General features: G+C 45.2%; 1 protein-coding gene across 2 annotated transcripts in view; it reads right to left on the bottom strand.

Annotated features, from left to right (window-relative positions):
* The window catches only part of ST3GAL5 (ST3 beta-galactoside alpha-2,3-sialyltransferase 5), a 43592-nt gene extending 29314 nt beyond the window's left edge, over positions 1 to 14278 (bottom strand). Inside the window, exons 1-2 of one of the 2 annotated variants that reach the window (XM_019749212.3) lie at positions 14046 to 14262; positions 13502 to 13614 (exon numbers count right to left, since the gene is read on the bottom strand). Coding sequence is in view for 1 of the 2 variants with exons in the window: in XM_019749210.3 (XP_019604769.1) it covers positions 14046 to 14136 (91 nt within the window). In the remaining variant the exon portion in view is untranslated. Of the gene's footprint in view, positions 1 to 13501; positions 13615 to 14045 lie in introns of both variants that reach the window. The other variant, XM_019749210.3, reaches the window with a different exon arrangement.
* Between the last annotated feature and the right edge of the window lie 1167 nt (positions 14279 to 15445).

Below are 15445 nucleotides of genomic sequence, written 5' to 3'. Positions count from 1 at the left end.
GCAGGGGGAAGGGTGGTAAAATCACCACAACTTTACCCTCCAGGACAAAGTCGTTACATATATTAAAATTACAACATTGCCGTATCTTTAAAGTATTAAAGGTATAAAAAATAACATAAACTGAGCCACTTTAAAATGGAGTTGGAGCTGCCATCGCCAGAGGAACAGCCTTGCATGTCTTACTTCTCAAACCACTGGAATGTTAAAAGTGGGCAAAACAACCTTTGGACTGGGCCTAAAGCAGTACTGTATTCCAAACAACTGTTTGTTATGACTATAGGACTGAAAATTAAAGATATTCTTTGGAACTAGCATCACTATCTTAGTTAATCCACATTTACAGAAATTCCTTCCTTCTATTTGTGTAATTATTCCCCTTTTCTTCCTCATACCCCTCGCCATCACCTCCTAATAGGAACACTATTTGGGTTTCTGCCTGAATCAGTGCTTCCTGAACAGATATTTTTTTGGGATATCAAATAAATGCTCATTGCCTCTAACTTTGGCCTTTCATTTTTAGGTTGACAATGGTTATTAAACTTCATGCAAAAACTGAAATAAAAGACTGTGGGTTAAAAATTGATAATACTTGAGCTTCAGTATCTAACTGGGAGCCAATAGACACACACAAGCCTGCATTCATATACCAGCCTGACAAGTTGGCCTTCACAGATGTGCACGGGGGTGGAAGGACAACACTCACTCCTGGATCCATCCAACCAAAGCAGAGCACCTTTAACCGTCTCATTCCACTCCCACTGTAACAGTGAAATGCCGGGTCTAACTCCATCTTGTTCAAGGCTGCGTAGTTCCCATGGCCTCCAGGTGAATAGCTCCTGCTTTGTCTTGCATATAGACATGCTAATCTGTACTTTCTTAAGATGGATTTGAGGAACCACCAGGGCTCCCATCTTTTCCGTCGGCAGTTGGCGCCTTCTCAATCAACAAACCTTTCTTAATTCCAAACTCTGACATTTTGAGTTTTGGCCTTTTGAAGCATTGGTGTGGGGACAGAGCCCCAGAAAGTAGTTTACAGGCTCTCGGCCTCACGTGGAAGGGTGCTGGCTCGGGTGGTGGATGGCCGTCAGCTGTGGCTGATTGGCTGGTCGGCTGTGGCCGGTTAGCTGATTGGCCGCTGGTATAACTGCTGCGGCTACGGAGGAGAGCCGAGGAGAGCCGAGGATTGCGGAGGAGCTGAGGAGAGCCAAGGAGAGCGGAAGAGAGGAGGAACAGAGTCGAGGAGAGTGGAGGAGAGTCGTTGGTCGGTTGGTGGAAAGGCGGACGGCAGGTCACACGTCAGGTGGGCCCAGCCTCCAGTGACACTATAGTGGTATGACTCCCCTACCTATGGCTCCGTGGGTGTTCCTTTTTGGCCTCACCATATCCTGCGTTCTTGTGTGAGGAGCGGGAGCAGAGACCCTGCAGGCCGCCCCGCCTGAAAAATGGCGCAGCGAGCAGGGTCTCCCGCACGACAATTGGGCACGCAGACTTTGGAAACCCCACTAAAGGGGGAGAAACCCCAACTATATGGTACTTTCCCTATTTCCACTGGGTAGGTAGTGTCTCTTTTATCTTTAAGGAATGTGAAATTTCACTTTGGCGATATCAAAACCGCCAAGAAAGTGCTGACAAGAGCACTGGTGCTGAGACCACACCTAAACATCTCTGATATCTTACAGTATTTATTCAATTTAATGTACCAGTGCCTCCACGGCTGTCTTGGCCAGTGCCTCTCCAGTCTGCTCATGAACAAGAATCACTGAACGAAGCCCAGATCTCACCTCTAGAACCTCTCACCCGATAAGACCAGGTAAGGACGTCAAATGTGCACTGTCAGCAAGTTTTCCTCTGAGTTATGTGGGTGCAGCTCTTTGAGAAACCCTGCTCCCCAGCAAGCTTCTCACAGCTGTAATTAACATATTTTAGCCTAAGGATTTTCAGATCCTTCAAACTGCGCAGTTATGAAGACCTGTCTCCTGCAATGAAAAATAGAAGTGTTGCTCTGTGAATGCACAGTCTACACTCCAGTGTCAACTTGGCAAAAAAACTCTCCAAAAAAACCCCAAGAGTGGTTTATTTGGGAAAACAAAAAACCCCCCAAAAACCGAGGTCACCCCAGCAGTGCCAATGCATACTTCCAACCTGCACTCCAACTGGCCACACACGTGGGAAAAGCCCCGAGTCAAAAATGGCTTGTCTATTTACTAGCATTCCTCCCACTCGAAGTTACACTGCAAAGTTTAACAGGAAGTCAGGACTAGAGAGTTAACAAGGGGGCCCAGCTCCACCCATAGTCTTCCCAGTTCTATGGTTAAGCATCTGAAGATGCCAGTTCGCTTTTATCACCACCAACCAAGATGCAATCACTTCAATGATTCTGAGATATGCTTTTTAATCTACTTCTAATTAACTGCTTTTCCTCTAATGTTGAGACTACATCATTACTATCATTCAATTGCCTGCTTTTTACATGTTTAAAAGTGTTACAATTAATCTGAGTCCTTGGATTACAGAAACATTCTTCCAAATAAAACCATACCCAGAAACTACAGATGGTATTTCTTCAAGATTTCACTGAAATGGCAAAGATGTTAAAAGGGCAGCAACTCTTGCAGGGTCAAAGCCAGAGCCCTCTCCCCTCTCCGCCTTTCTTACACTCTCTTTACTCCACTTCAGCCTAGCAAGCCTCCTGCTGTTCCTCACACCCCCATCCCGGTCTCAAGGTCTCCACTTGCAGTTCCCTCTGCCTCCTCCAGATGGCTCCCTCTCTCACCATCTTTATTCTGGTCTGTGTTCAAAAGTCACCTGCCTTGACTACCCCATTTCTTTGCAAAACAGCATTCCAATGCCCAAGCCACGTTATTCGCTTCCCTGCTTTACTTTCCTTCAGAGCACTCATTGCATACATATCAGCCTATTGTCTGCTCTCCCCACTAGAAGAGTCCTAGAGAAGGGACTCTGTTAATTTTGTTTACTGCTATAACCTTAGAACTTAAAATAGTGCCTAGCACATAAAAGGCACTTAACAATACTTGTTGAATGAACAAACCGATGAATGAATAGATGCACTGATCAGGGGACTATACCTAGATCCCCACAGAAAAGCTAACCCAAATTTAGCATGGTCCTAACAAGAAGACATGAAGACTGGACCCTTCCATGTGTTCATATATCACAACCACGGGGCATTAATGAGGTGTACACAGCACAGCTGGCACATGGAGACCAGGGATGGGAATCCTTTTTCAAACAAAAATTACTGTATGTTGAAGAAGGAGATAAAATCAAATGATGGTCCCACCCACCACCACCACGGAAAGAAAAGAACACCTGGACATGTTTTTTTGCTTGTTTTTTCTTCCTTTCTTTCTTCTTTTTCTTTTTTAAATTAGTTTCAGGTGTACAAAACAATGTAATAGTTAGACATTTACATCCCTCACAAAGTGGTAACCCCATTCCCCCAATCTACTACCCCTCTGACATCGTATATAGCTGTTAAAATTCCACTGACTCTGTTCCCTACGCTGTACTCCACATCCTGTGACTATATATATTAAATTATAGTTGACATTCAGGAACCCTCTTTCTTTTTTTTTAAAGAGAGGAAAGAGATAAAATATTCAATTGTTCACTGTTGGCTATTTGATTGTGGCCAAGTCACCTCTTTGAGTATGTTTGTCAATATGTAAAATGCAGGATTGGGTGAGAACTTTCCTACTGCTCCTCCCTCCATTAAAATTTTATGAATCTTACCCACTTTTCAAAGTAAGAACAGGAAACAAAACTTAGCTTATTCAACGGACGCTAATATGTTAACGGCCATTTAGGAGAGAGAGAGATAGAAACCTGGAATAAGTCGAAGACCGATTTTAAAAGATAAAAGGGGAAAGACAGAGGGGACACAAGAGTGGAGAAAATGGAGTAGGGGTGGAGGATAGGACATTCTGAGAAAGGAGAGCTGCAAGGGAAACACAGAAAGGAAAAACAGAAACTTTATTACCATTCGTACCATGTTCTGTTCCCTGCGGTTACAGTTTCAGAGGAACTCCCCTTTGCAAATAAGGAGACCTACCCACAAACCAACCTCGGGCCCCAGCTTAGAGCGCCCTTTCTGAATCCAAGAACTACCCCTGCCACCTCCACCCCACAGGAGAGATTGCAGGGCCTGGGCCTTATTTGCTGCCAAGGGCTCTACCAAAGCACTGTGGTGTGTTAGAAAAAAGGGGTTCTATGGAAAGTAACCTCACAGGGTGATCTGATCATAAATTCCTAACTGGATAGGTGATGGTGGATAGTCACACCCCAGGCCTATAACTTCTTTAGTGAAAGGTTTTAAGCCAGCCCTGTCCATTGTTCTTGTACATCTAGGTTAAGACACCTTTGAAGTGCCAGAAGTAACACCCCTCAAAGAAGACATTAAACTGCAAGAGAGCACTCACTATCCTTGCTTTTTCCAATCATCCTTACATCTCCTCCTTAATTTCAAATGTATAAAAGAAGCTGCAAAACTTATTCTCCAGAGTATTTGAGATCTTGCTCTCCAGCATATGTAGTCAGTTTGGCTCAAACGAACTTTTATAAAAATTCTCTCCAGGTTTGGATGTTTCTTACGTCAACATTGGTGAATTACACTGATTTCACGCACAAATACTCTGAACTGCATTTAAATACATTTTCAAAGTCACATCTTGCCTGGGAAGCTTCTTTCACAGGACAGCTGTAGGTCTAGTCTAAACCCGGTGAATGTGTGGGTCAGAGCTGGTTGACCAGACACCTGAGGATAAGCAGCAGGCGTGAAGTCTCTTGGCGCAGCAGCAGCAGCTGCCACCACAGGCAGCTGAAGAAAGAAACCTTCCTGTCAGTAGCCACAGGATTAGTAGTCAACCTCCACCTAGTGTTCTGCCGAGGCCAGAGAAAGCAAAACCAATTTTGAAAACAGCTCAGGGCTGTAGGAAATAATTTCAATAACAGCCACAGAAAGGGCCCTGAGAAGCCCCACCCGTGTTTAAACTTTATTTTTTGACATAACCTTGAACCTATGGAAAGATTGCAAGAATGGTACACAGAATTCTATATACCCTTCACCCCGACTCCCAATTGTTAACATTCAACACCTCTTCTCTGTTACCACATTTTGTTATACAATATGCATATTACTTCCTTAATTAACCATTTGAAAGTAGGTTGAAGACATGATGACATTTACCCCTAAATATTTTAGTATTTCCTAAAGACAAGGACAGACCCTTCCTTACACAACCATAGAATTATGATAAAAATCAGGAAATCACAGTTTCTACAATAGTGTTATCTAATCTAAAGACCTTATACACATGTGTCTAGTAGTCCCCAGAATGGCCTTAGAGCAAAAACTGGATCACATGTCCAGGATCACACGTGGCATTCAGCTGTCATGTCTTTTCAGCCTCCTTTCATCTAAAACAGTTCCTTTATCTTTCATGACTTTGGCATTTTTGGAAAAGTACAGGCCAATTACTTTCTGTGTAATTGAGATCTGTTCCTTCATGATTAGATTCAAGTTACCCGTTTTGGGCAGGAATATCACAGAAGTGATTCTGTGCCCTTCTTGATGCATTGTCCTGGAGACACATGACGTTGGTTTGTCCCAATACTGGTGGTATTAAATTTGATCAATCGGTTAAAGTGGTATAAGGCAGGTTTCTCCACTGTCCAGTTACAATTTCCCCCTTGTAATTAAAAAGTGACTTGCTGAGAGATACTTAGAGACTAAGCAAATATCCTGTTCCTCATCAAATCTGCTTGATTCAGCACTCACTAGTGGATTCTTGCCTGGATAAAGATAAAATTCTGTGTGAGGTCAAAGTCAAACTTGAGGGGAAGAAACTAGGGCTGTTAGCAGCAGTAGCTGATTAGCAAGAATGAGCACGTGAGGCTCCTCTATCAGATTTAATTCAAATAACCCCAGATTGTGTCCACCCTTCGCTATTTTAAGGAACAAAAACAACACCTCTAGATTTGCGTGTGAGTAGTCACGAGTATCCATGAGTATGCTGGCTTCTCTGAGCCATGCCTGCTGGGAACTCAGCCCTTCCGTTCACAAGGTGTCCAACGGCAGCAGAAAGAGACAGCCAGGTGCAGAAAGCTGAGAGCTAATCATCCTCACCCCAAGGCCCAAATCACCACAGGCAACGGTGAGGGGCTCAGCTCGGTGCTTCCTGGTCCGCTGCAGCAGTGCACAGGGAGCTATATTTAAAAACAAAAACTCCAGCACTCCACCGCCTTATACTGAGGTATAACTGGTTTGGGAACTCTGATTTCGCTTATTCAAGAAACGTTTTTTTTAAAACTCTGTTGTCACAAAGTGAGGAACCTCAGAAATTACATAAAAGCAGCGAGACCATTTTGAAATCACATACTGGTTGTTACACTCCAGCACACTGATACCCGCTATTCACACGGCGGTCTATATTCTATGTGTCTTTTCTCTTTGCCTACATATATTTTATCAGGATTGGGAGCATGCTGTCTATACCAGCCTTCTTCAAACTGGGTTGCATTGGAGAATTTAGCCCTACAGAAAAGGATACCAGTGTCTATGTTCTCAAATCTCCCAGGAGTGGTCTATACTTAAATTCATTCCAAAAGCACAGGAGAGCAGTTATTCATAACACACAATGGTTGCCTTAGAGTATTAGGGCTAAATTCTCTTGTAGAGCCCAGCTGAGGAGAGCTGGTCTGTACTGTTGTGTAATTTGTTTTGTTTGGGTAATATTTCTTTAAATAAGGATTTAATAAGCACCTTCCATACACCAGGCACTGGGAATATAAAGATAAATAAGACACGGCTCCTTTCCTCTTTAAGTGAATCATCCAGCCAGGGAAAGCAAAAGTACCTAAATACCCCAAATACGGAATAATGCTATGAGAAGAACGGCAGTGAACCTGGATTGCCGTAAGCAAGGAGCCACTAGCTCCCTCAGAGGAAATCGGAGAGGCTTTGCTGAGGAGATGATGTATAAATGGGTTCTTGAAGGATGGCAGACTGCAGAGAGAGAGGAGCAGATGGAAGGCAGGGCATGCCAAACGCCCGGAGAGGCGAGTTCAGGCCAGATTACAGGGGCCCTGAGGGAGATGCGGCTAAGAAAGAACCAGCCCTCTAAACCAGCCCCAAAGGAAGAGGCATCAAGCGAACCCAAGTGGTTCTTAAGCAGGGGGGTGGTGAGCTCACCTGGGATGAAGGTAACCAAGGGAGGGGGGGTCAAGGGGCCACTGAGATCATTGCAGCCAGAGGTGAGTGGGGAGCTGAGCCAGTGCAGGGATGGCAAGAAGGGAGCCAACCAAGAGATGTGCGGGAAGAAGATGCCACAGAACCTGGTGACACAGCTGGCAGGGGCTATTCTTACAGCACCAAGTCAGCCAGGACCGGCCTGCATAACAAATTCAGGCAGCTAAAGGAAAAAAAAAAAAAAGCATGCAAGAAGGCTCCACATGCTGCTGCCATTCTCTGCAGTGATTTAACAGCAGAGGTGGGGGTAACCCTCAAAAAGGAAGAGGCCTGAGGGAATAAGACATGACACTGGGGTAAAGTGAAGAAACTGCCCATAGAACTGTCCCTCCTCTTGGGGTCCCTCCAAGCTCTATCAAAAGGCCTTACATAACAGCTCTCTGTGGTGGGCTCCTGTGACAGCAAATTATACTATATGCAGAATATGCTACAAGAAAACAAGTCTATAGCAATCCCACGAATGCCACAAATAAAGCAAAATCTAGAAGCTACCTTTTTAATGAAAAATTTCCCTTAATTGAAGGGAAACACAAGTAGTTGGGCTGAATTACTAATGCTTAATAGGAGAAAGTGAAAGTCAGTAGAATTAACAGTAAACAAAAGCAACTCTGGGACCCAATATGAACAGGCTCCAACACAGGGACCTTCCCCCAAACTTGGGGATAATGGGAAACGCAGGGAATGAAATGATGGGAAAGTGTATATGCAAGTTCCATTATAAATAACCGAGACCCTACCGCCAAAAAGAAAGGGTAAGATTGTGGGTTCTTAAGGTTTGGGATTATGAAGGGCCATCACTAAAACAGGACCTAGTAATATTCCTCAGCCTGGCTGGGTGGATGGAGAAGGGAAGGTGGAGGATTTGCTAGGCAGTTGATGCACTCATCTTGTATTCAATAATCCCATTCGTCTTGTGGGCACAGAAGCACCAGATCAGTCACATAAAACCGCAAATCAGAAAGTGGTAATGACCCTCACAAAAACCACCTCACTGGAAACCACCTAGAGTTTGACAGGCCCTGGCAGTTTAGAGAAGGAGAGGGAACAGTAATACAGGAGACAAAGGAAAGTTTTGTTTGGACCACTTTAAACGCAGAACAAGTTAAACATGTTTGAATTCCTAAAACCAACAACATGTATTTAGAGCTGCAAGAAGCATAGCTGAAATATCCCATTTATTTTTATACCCCAATCATACATCCCTTTTGGGAAAAATTTAGGAAACCAGCATTTGGGCAAGCTCCACAAGAGGCATACTGCCATTCACATAACCAGTTTTTAATCAAGCATGGAGCATGTACCTGGGGATGTAGCAATAAGCAACACAGACAGTCTCTTCCTCAAACAACTTTCATAATCTCATTTTTAAAATCGGACAAGTAGATCTATCACCATTGTAATTATTTTCATAGTTTTTCTTGTTAACTTACTCTACATTGGCGATGAGGGCGGTGTTAGGCGTTTTAGATTTGGGGTGTGTGTGTGTGTATACATGTACGTCTGGGAGATGGCTCAGAAAAGGCGCCCCCCAGTCTGGGAGATGGCTCAGAAAAGGCGCCCCCCAGTCTGGGAGATGGCTCAGAAAAGGCGCCCCCCAGGAAGGAATGAGTAGGACTTGGTGAAGAGACCAAGGTGGGGCAGGTGCCACCTGAGCGGGAAGAGCAGGAACCAGGAGGAAAACTCCCAGTGAAGTGTCTGAAGGTCCAGCCCAGAAGGGAACAAGGTACCGAGAGAGGTTGTAAAAGGAAGCAGGCCGTGCCACGTGGGTTGGAATTTTATCCTAAAAGGAGCAACTGGTGGAGAGGGGTGGGGATTGAAACTGGAATTGGGTTTTGGAGAGGCCTCTCTTGAGACTGGACTGGAGATTGTGAACTGAAACCAGTCAGGAGGTGTGCCTGGAACGCACGACCTGGCCCAGGGAACAGAGTCATCCCAGCCACCTCAGCTCACCCTCCTAAGAATCTCCACAGCAGTCGTTCTGAGGGGTGGGGTGGGAGTGCACTATATGCTACAAAGACCGGGATGCACCTGCCTCACCTACCAGCTGCAGGCCAGACTGCCTGAATCTGAATCCTAGCTCTGTCCCCTAGAGTTTCTAAACTTCTTAACCTCTTTGAGTCTCAATATACTCATCTGTAAAATGGGATGATAATGGAATGGAATCAAACTCATGACTTTGTGAAAAAATGGGCTGACACATACCACATGTCTAGAACAGGGAGGCTCAAGTGAGTCAGTCAGTATAATATTTATCATTTTTTCTGTCCTACCTATGTTTTGTGGCATGTGCGTTTGTTGGGTGTGAGGATGTTTAGTATCAAGAATTTTATAAGAGCCCACTCTCGTTGCCAACTACAAAACACTGCTAGATTACCATGATCCTAGGTTCGCTTGGCAGATAACTGAATCCCACCACTGTTAGTTCTGACTGTTCCCTTTATCAAGATAAATCAGCTCAACGTTTACTGGCTAAGATTTAGGGCTGTGCTATCCAATACAGTTGCCACCTGCCACAGGTGGCTGTTAAACGTGGCCAGACCAAATTGAATGTGCTCTATGTAAGTGTAAGATACACACCAGGTGTTGAAGACTTAGTATGAACAGAAAAATGTAAAAGAGCTCATGAGCAATTTTTACAGATTTGATAATATATTGGACATATTAGGGTAACTAAATTATATTACTAAAATTAATTTCACCTGTTTTTTTAAAAAAATTCCTTCCTTCTCATTCAACAGAAGCTATGTTCCTAACTTCTTCTTAATTTAGTTGATTAGTTCATTAATTTTTGCCTTTTTTTCTTGCTCCTCTGAGCAATTAAGACTGAACATTTCCCTTTAAAGGCGGATTTAGTTGTATCCCACAAATTTTTTTAAAGTGTACAATTTATCCTATAAGCTTTGATGTATATTTTCATTATTCTTTATCTTTCAAATCTGAATACTTTCAAATTCAAATTTTAAAAAAAGTTTTAAAATTATCTTTTAAAATTGATACATCATTTAGTTGCATTGTATTTAGAGAACTTTGTATGCTGCCGATTATTTTAAAATATTATGACTTACTTTATGACATGGTGTATACTCGATTTTTGTAAGAGTATTATTTTCACTTGCTGGGATTATGTTTCTTTATATAATCAGATTGACCAAGCTTATTAATTGTGTTTTTTTGGAATAATTCCTTGTTGGCTTTTAGTCAGCTTGCTCTATCAGTTACTGAAAGAGGTATACCGAAATCTCTCACTATGATGGCAGATTTGTAAACTTTTTTTCCCCCTCATTCTGTCACATTTTAATTTATATAGTTTGGAGCTGTGTTATTAGGTATTTAGAAGTTGAAAAGTTTTTAATCTTCCTGGAAAATTAAAACTTTGATCCACTTTTTAAAAAAATTGTTTAAATGTAGCTACTTGAAATTTTTAAATTATATGTGTGGCTTGGGTTATATTTCCATTGGACAGTGCTGGTCCAGAGGAAGGATGAGCCTGCACCAGCCACCAAGTCCTGAATGACTAAGGATTTGATTGCAGAAAATGACAAGACAAGAGAAGAGAGTATTAGCGGCCTTGATGAAATACCCTGTTATCCTCCTCTCTCGCTGCTGCAGTCCGATAGGATATGAGAACAGCAAGAAAGAAAGAAAAAGAAAAGCAGCTGAGGAGAGAGGAAGGCCAGGGAAGAAGGAACTCTACATGTGAAATAGATGTGTAATAGATAAAACTGCTCCTGCTCTAAACATAAGACATACAAACCTTTAATTATGAAAATGACTCCTCGTCTTAAAAAAAGCCTTAACTTCCAAAAGACAGAACTATTTCATCAAAGCAGACTTTTAAATTTTAATTTGTTTTCACTTCCCCTCTTTGAATTAATCAAACCATATGATACTGAACTATTATGATTTAAAATATTAAAGACTTAAAGGGAAAGGGGGAAAATTCATGGGTAGAGGAGTTGGTGAAGCATCCCATCACTTAATCCTGTATATTTCTCCACGCCACGTAAGAGGAGAACAAAAAAGTCTTGTATGTCCTCAAAAGACCAAACAAAAGAAATGGGCTTTTCCTCTAGAGCCTGGGAATTCTTAAGAAAAAATCCAGAGGTGTAGGGAAGACAGGTCAAGGAAGCAGAAAAAAAGTATAGAAACGACAATGTTACCAAAGCGAAAGGAAGAGTGGTTCCCAGGAGCCTATGCAGTAAGAAGCAAAGGAGCTGAGACAAAGAAAAGCAGTTTGGCCAGAGAAATTCTTCCCTGAAGACAGAGTTCTTGAAGCTACAGGGTTCCTACTGTTCAGTCTGTCCTGCTGCCTGGCCCAGGGGAGACTGGGGCCTAGAGGTAACTACACTTGCCAAGAACATACGGGGCACAGCCAGGTAGAAACTGACTGTAACTCCTGGTCTGACTCCTGCCTTAGTCTCCTCGGTGAGAAGTGACAGTGAAAAGTGATGTTACACTCATCAGCTAGTAGCAAAGAACCACCAATATAGTTATTCCAAAAATTGGGATAAAATGTCTTTGTCTGTAGCTCCCAAAGCTGAGCATACATACCCAGGACCCAGCAATCACACCTCTTTGTATATATACCCTCATCAGGAACACATACATATCTATACCAAAGACCCGGAGGAGAATAATCACAACAGCATTATTTGCAGTAGCCAAATGCTGGAAACTGCCCAAATATCCATCAGTAATGCACAAATTAATATGTGGTTTATTATTCACCCCATGGCCAAATCAACAATGAGAGTGAACACACCACGAGAGGCAGCATCATGAGTGAATCACAGAAAACTAACTGTAAGGAAAGAAGACGGACACTGTAGGATTCCATTGATACAAGTGCAGGAAGTCAGGCAGCAGTTGCCCTCAAGGAAGCAGTGACTGGAAAGGAGTGTGAGGGCAGAAAAATCCTCCCTTCTTCCCCTCTAGGTTCTTTGGCTGGTCTAATAATTAAATTGCTGTAAGACAGGTTAACAGGAGAAAAATTTAATACGTACCTATAGGAGCCCCATAAAGACATGACGACTGAAAGGGCAGTCAGATAATTGTTATCATCCTCTTTTATTGTCCATTCACCTCCCAAGAGCCAATCTGCTAGATAAATGCCCCTCACTGCTACCAAATAGCCCAGCAAGGAAAGCAGGGCTGGAGGCAAATCAGAGAACAAAGGGTTTGTTCTTATTCTGCCTTGAACATATCCTTAAAATTCAATACCAATCCATTTTGATGACAGGGGACAATTCAGTAGTTTGCGCCAAAATTATAAGCATTTTCAAAATAGGCAGTCATAAATTCAAGTTTTTAGAATTTATGCCTGTCAGCCCTCTCTCTCTTCCATAAACCCCTTCATGCCTTCTTATCTCACCCATTTATTTTCTCGCCTAGAGGAAGAAACGGCTACTAATTATAAGCAAGGTACACTTCATCTCACAGAAACAGCAGCACTCCTAATGGACAGACATGTAAAAAGACCCATGACACCTGGTTACAATGCTCTTGCAGCTCATAGCAGCCTCTCCTTGCCCAAGCACTGGTTGGAATTTAGGTGATCCCAAGCTCTAGGAGAGATGTAAGACATTCTAAGCTGTCAGCTTTCAGGGCTACACAAGTGAAAAACCACAACCCTTCTTGTTTTGGAGCCTGTGCCCCTTCACCAGATACCGATTCCTCTTCCAGTTTTAGGATATGCATCTTTCTGTGGAAGAGAATTTGTAGTCATAAACCACGAGAAGGGTCAGCTAAACACCAGAGGACAGATGAGTCTCCTTCCTCTTTATAACCCTAATACCCAGCACCCTGCTTGGCACACGAAGAGCTGGCAGCCCAAGGGTGCTGGATTAAAGCACAGCACCATTTTCCCTTCTAAACGAATGATACCTAGTTAGGCAGAGGCCATACACATACACGAACTATAAAACGTGAGGACAGAAAATTAGTCTTTCAATTCAGCTAGTGCTTCTGTAGGACCCTCTTCCCTCCTAAACACATTTTGCTGTCCGAACCATTAAACCAGGGGCCTGGAAGGGGCCTCCGCCATAAGCAGGTCAAGCTTCCCAGTACAGACAGACCAAGAGACAGAGCCCCACGGGGCATCAGTGTCGGCCAAGGTCACCCAGCTGGTATGGGATAGGGGCAATATCCCACCTCTCCCTATTCGCCTGGCTCCTCAGAGACGCTCTCTGAAAACCTTGGTTACTTACACACTAAAGGCGCATAATGAATGCATACCCAGGTCAAGTCACTGCTTGCAATTCACAAAAAACCACAAGTCACCAAAACGTTTCTCTTCCGCAGGGCTGGACGCAGAGAGGGGGCAGCGAAGGTCACTGGCGAATTTCTACCTGCAGACATCACACTTTAAGCCTTCCCGATGGATGCAAAGGGCTTTTCGGGAGCTAGCCCCCAATCCCGTCCGGGGAAAATGAGTTAACTCGGCTCTGCTGGCTCAGAAGCTTCCAGCAATGAATTAAACGGAGCCGATACGGAAAGCTAGGGGAAAGGACCACTGCGGCTGGACTCGACACCGCGGCGGTTCACCCTGCGCCTCCACCTCGTCCACAGTTGCGCGGGCCGCAGCGCCCCACGCTCGTCCTCGCAGCCGGAGGCCACGACTCTCAGCCCGCGTTCCAGCGAGGCGCGTCTGGGGGCGCCGAACCCTGGACACTGCCCATGGGGGATGGGGCGGAGCCGCTAGGCCCAGCTAGACGGATCGCGGCCGCAGACCCCAGCTCGCGGGCCCCGCTCCGCCTAGGGAGGGGGCTGCGCCACGTACCTTGGCCGGCAGGTGCCGCCGCCGCTACCGCCGCCTTGGTTCGCGGCTGCAGGGGACGCAGCTCCGCGCCGCCCGCCGCCTTCGTCCGCATACTAGGGAGGGGGCGCTGGCCGGTAGCCAGCCCCCGGCCCGGAGCCCCTGCCTGTCCTGGGGGCCCGGCTCATGCCCATTCAGTCCCGGACCATCAGCTTCCAGCGCAGATGCGGAGGAGGGGTGTGGGGGCGGGACCGCCCATCACGAGGACACGGGAGACCAATCCGAGAGCGCGAGGGCTACAGCGGCGGCCCCACCCCCAGGACGAGCAGCCCCTCCACCCAGCTGGGTTGGGGGAGCCGGCGCCCTCAGCTGGACGCACCCAGCTGGGGGTTCAGAGCACTCACTGCTCTCTCGCTGAGTGCGGTTAGATGATGGAAAGTTGTATTCAGACTGGTCATAGGCTTTAACTGCATAGAGGACTCGTAGGTGCAGAGCTGGTGAATGAAGGACTTTACGTAGTCACGTGCTTTCTTTACTAGGCAGCACAGCTTCGCAGGCCAGCACGGTTCCGAGCTCCTGGGGCCCTAGAGACCATCACGAAGGCAGTCTGGGCGTGTCTGGAGACTTGCGGGACAGCTTCATGTTGTTCCACGTGTAGGATAAAAGAGTGAGAGCGCTGATTACCCACCTGTTTTACAGATGGGTAATTGAAGCCCAGAGAGCAGAAGTGAGTCACCCTAAGTCATTGCGGAATATAGTGGAGGAGCCAGTATCAGAACTTGCGCTTGGAGCACCTACTTCCATACCTCCGAAGTCCCCTTGGATTCTGGAGAGGAATTGTGTCACAAGCGACTGCTAGGCTCACGGTCTGTGCTGCAGTCTCTTCCTGCAAGTCAGGGTGACTAACCCTGGAGAGACTCTCAGACCCCCCAGGATCTACCTGGCACTGACTGAGGCCTCCGTGTGGCACCAGCGAAGAACAGAGCACGCAAGATCTTAAATGCCTTTCAATATGCTCTTTACTCAAACATCAACCATCAACACACCACACAGTAAAGCACACAGAGAGATACAATAATTGGGTAAAATAGAGTAACGAACCAGGCCCAAAGTCAATCAGAGTCCTGGGGGAGCAAAGAAGGGTGGCTGGTTTGGGAGGTTGGTCCAACAGAGGTTTGGTCTGAGCAGAGAAGAGTGGAGGGTACTCGGAGCAGAGTGGCAGCGTGGTCACCTCTCAGTAGAGACCGGCTCTCTGAGCTACAAAATCCTCAGTTCTTAGATAGTTCTGAGTGCCTTCCTGATGTCACCTTATCAGGGCAGCAGCAAACCTTCTGATGTCCTTATAACTTCAGTAGCAGACCTTCGGGGGTGTAGCTGGTTACACCCAATTACCAGGGCAACCCAGCAGCTCCCTGGGCGTTGTC

Source organism: Rhinolophus sinicus, chromosome 2 (assembly GCF_057876585.1).
Source record: "Rhinolophus sinicus isolate RSI-liver-muscle chromosome 2, RSI-T2T, whole genome shotgun sequence".
Classification (NCBI taxonomy): domain Eukaryota; kingdom Metazoa; phylum Chordata; class Mammalia; order Chiroptera; family Rhinolophidae; genus Rhinolophus; species Rhinolophus sinicus.
The sequence above is the reverse complement of the archived record's forward strand: the minus strand, read 5'-3'. Positions and strand labels throughout refer to the sequence as shown.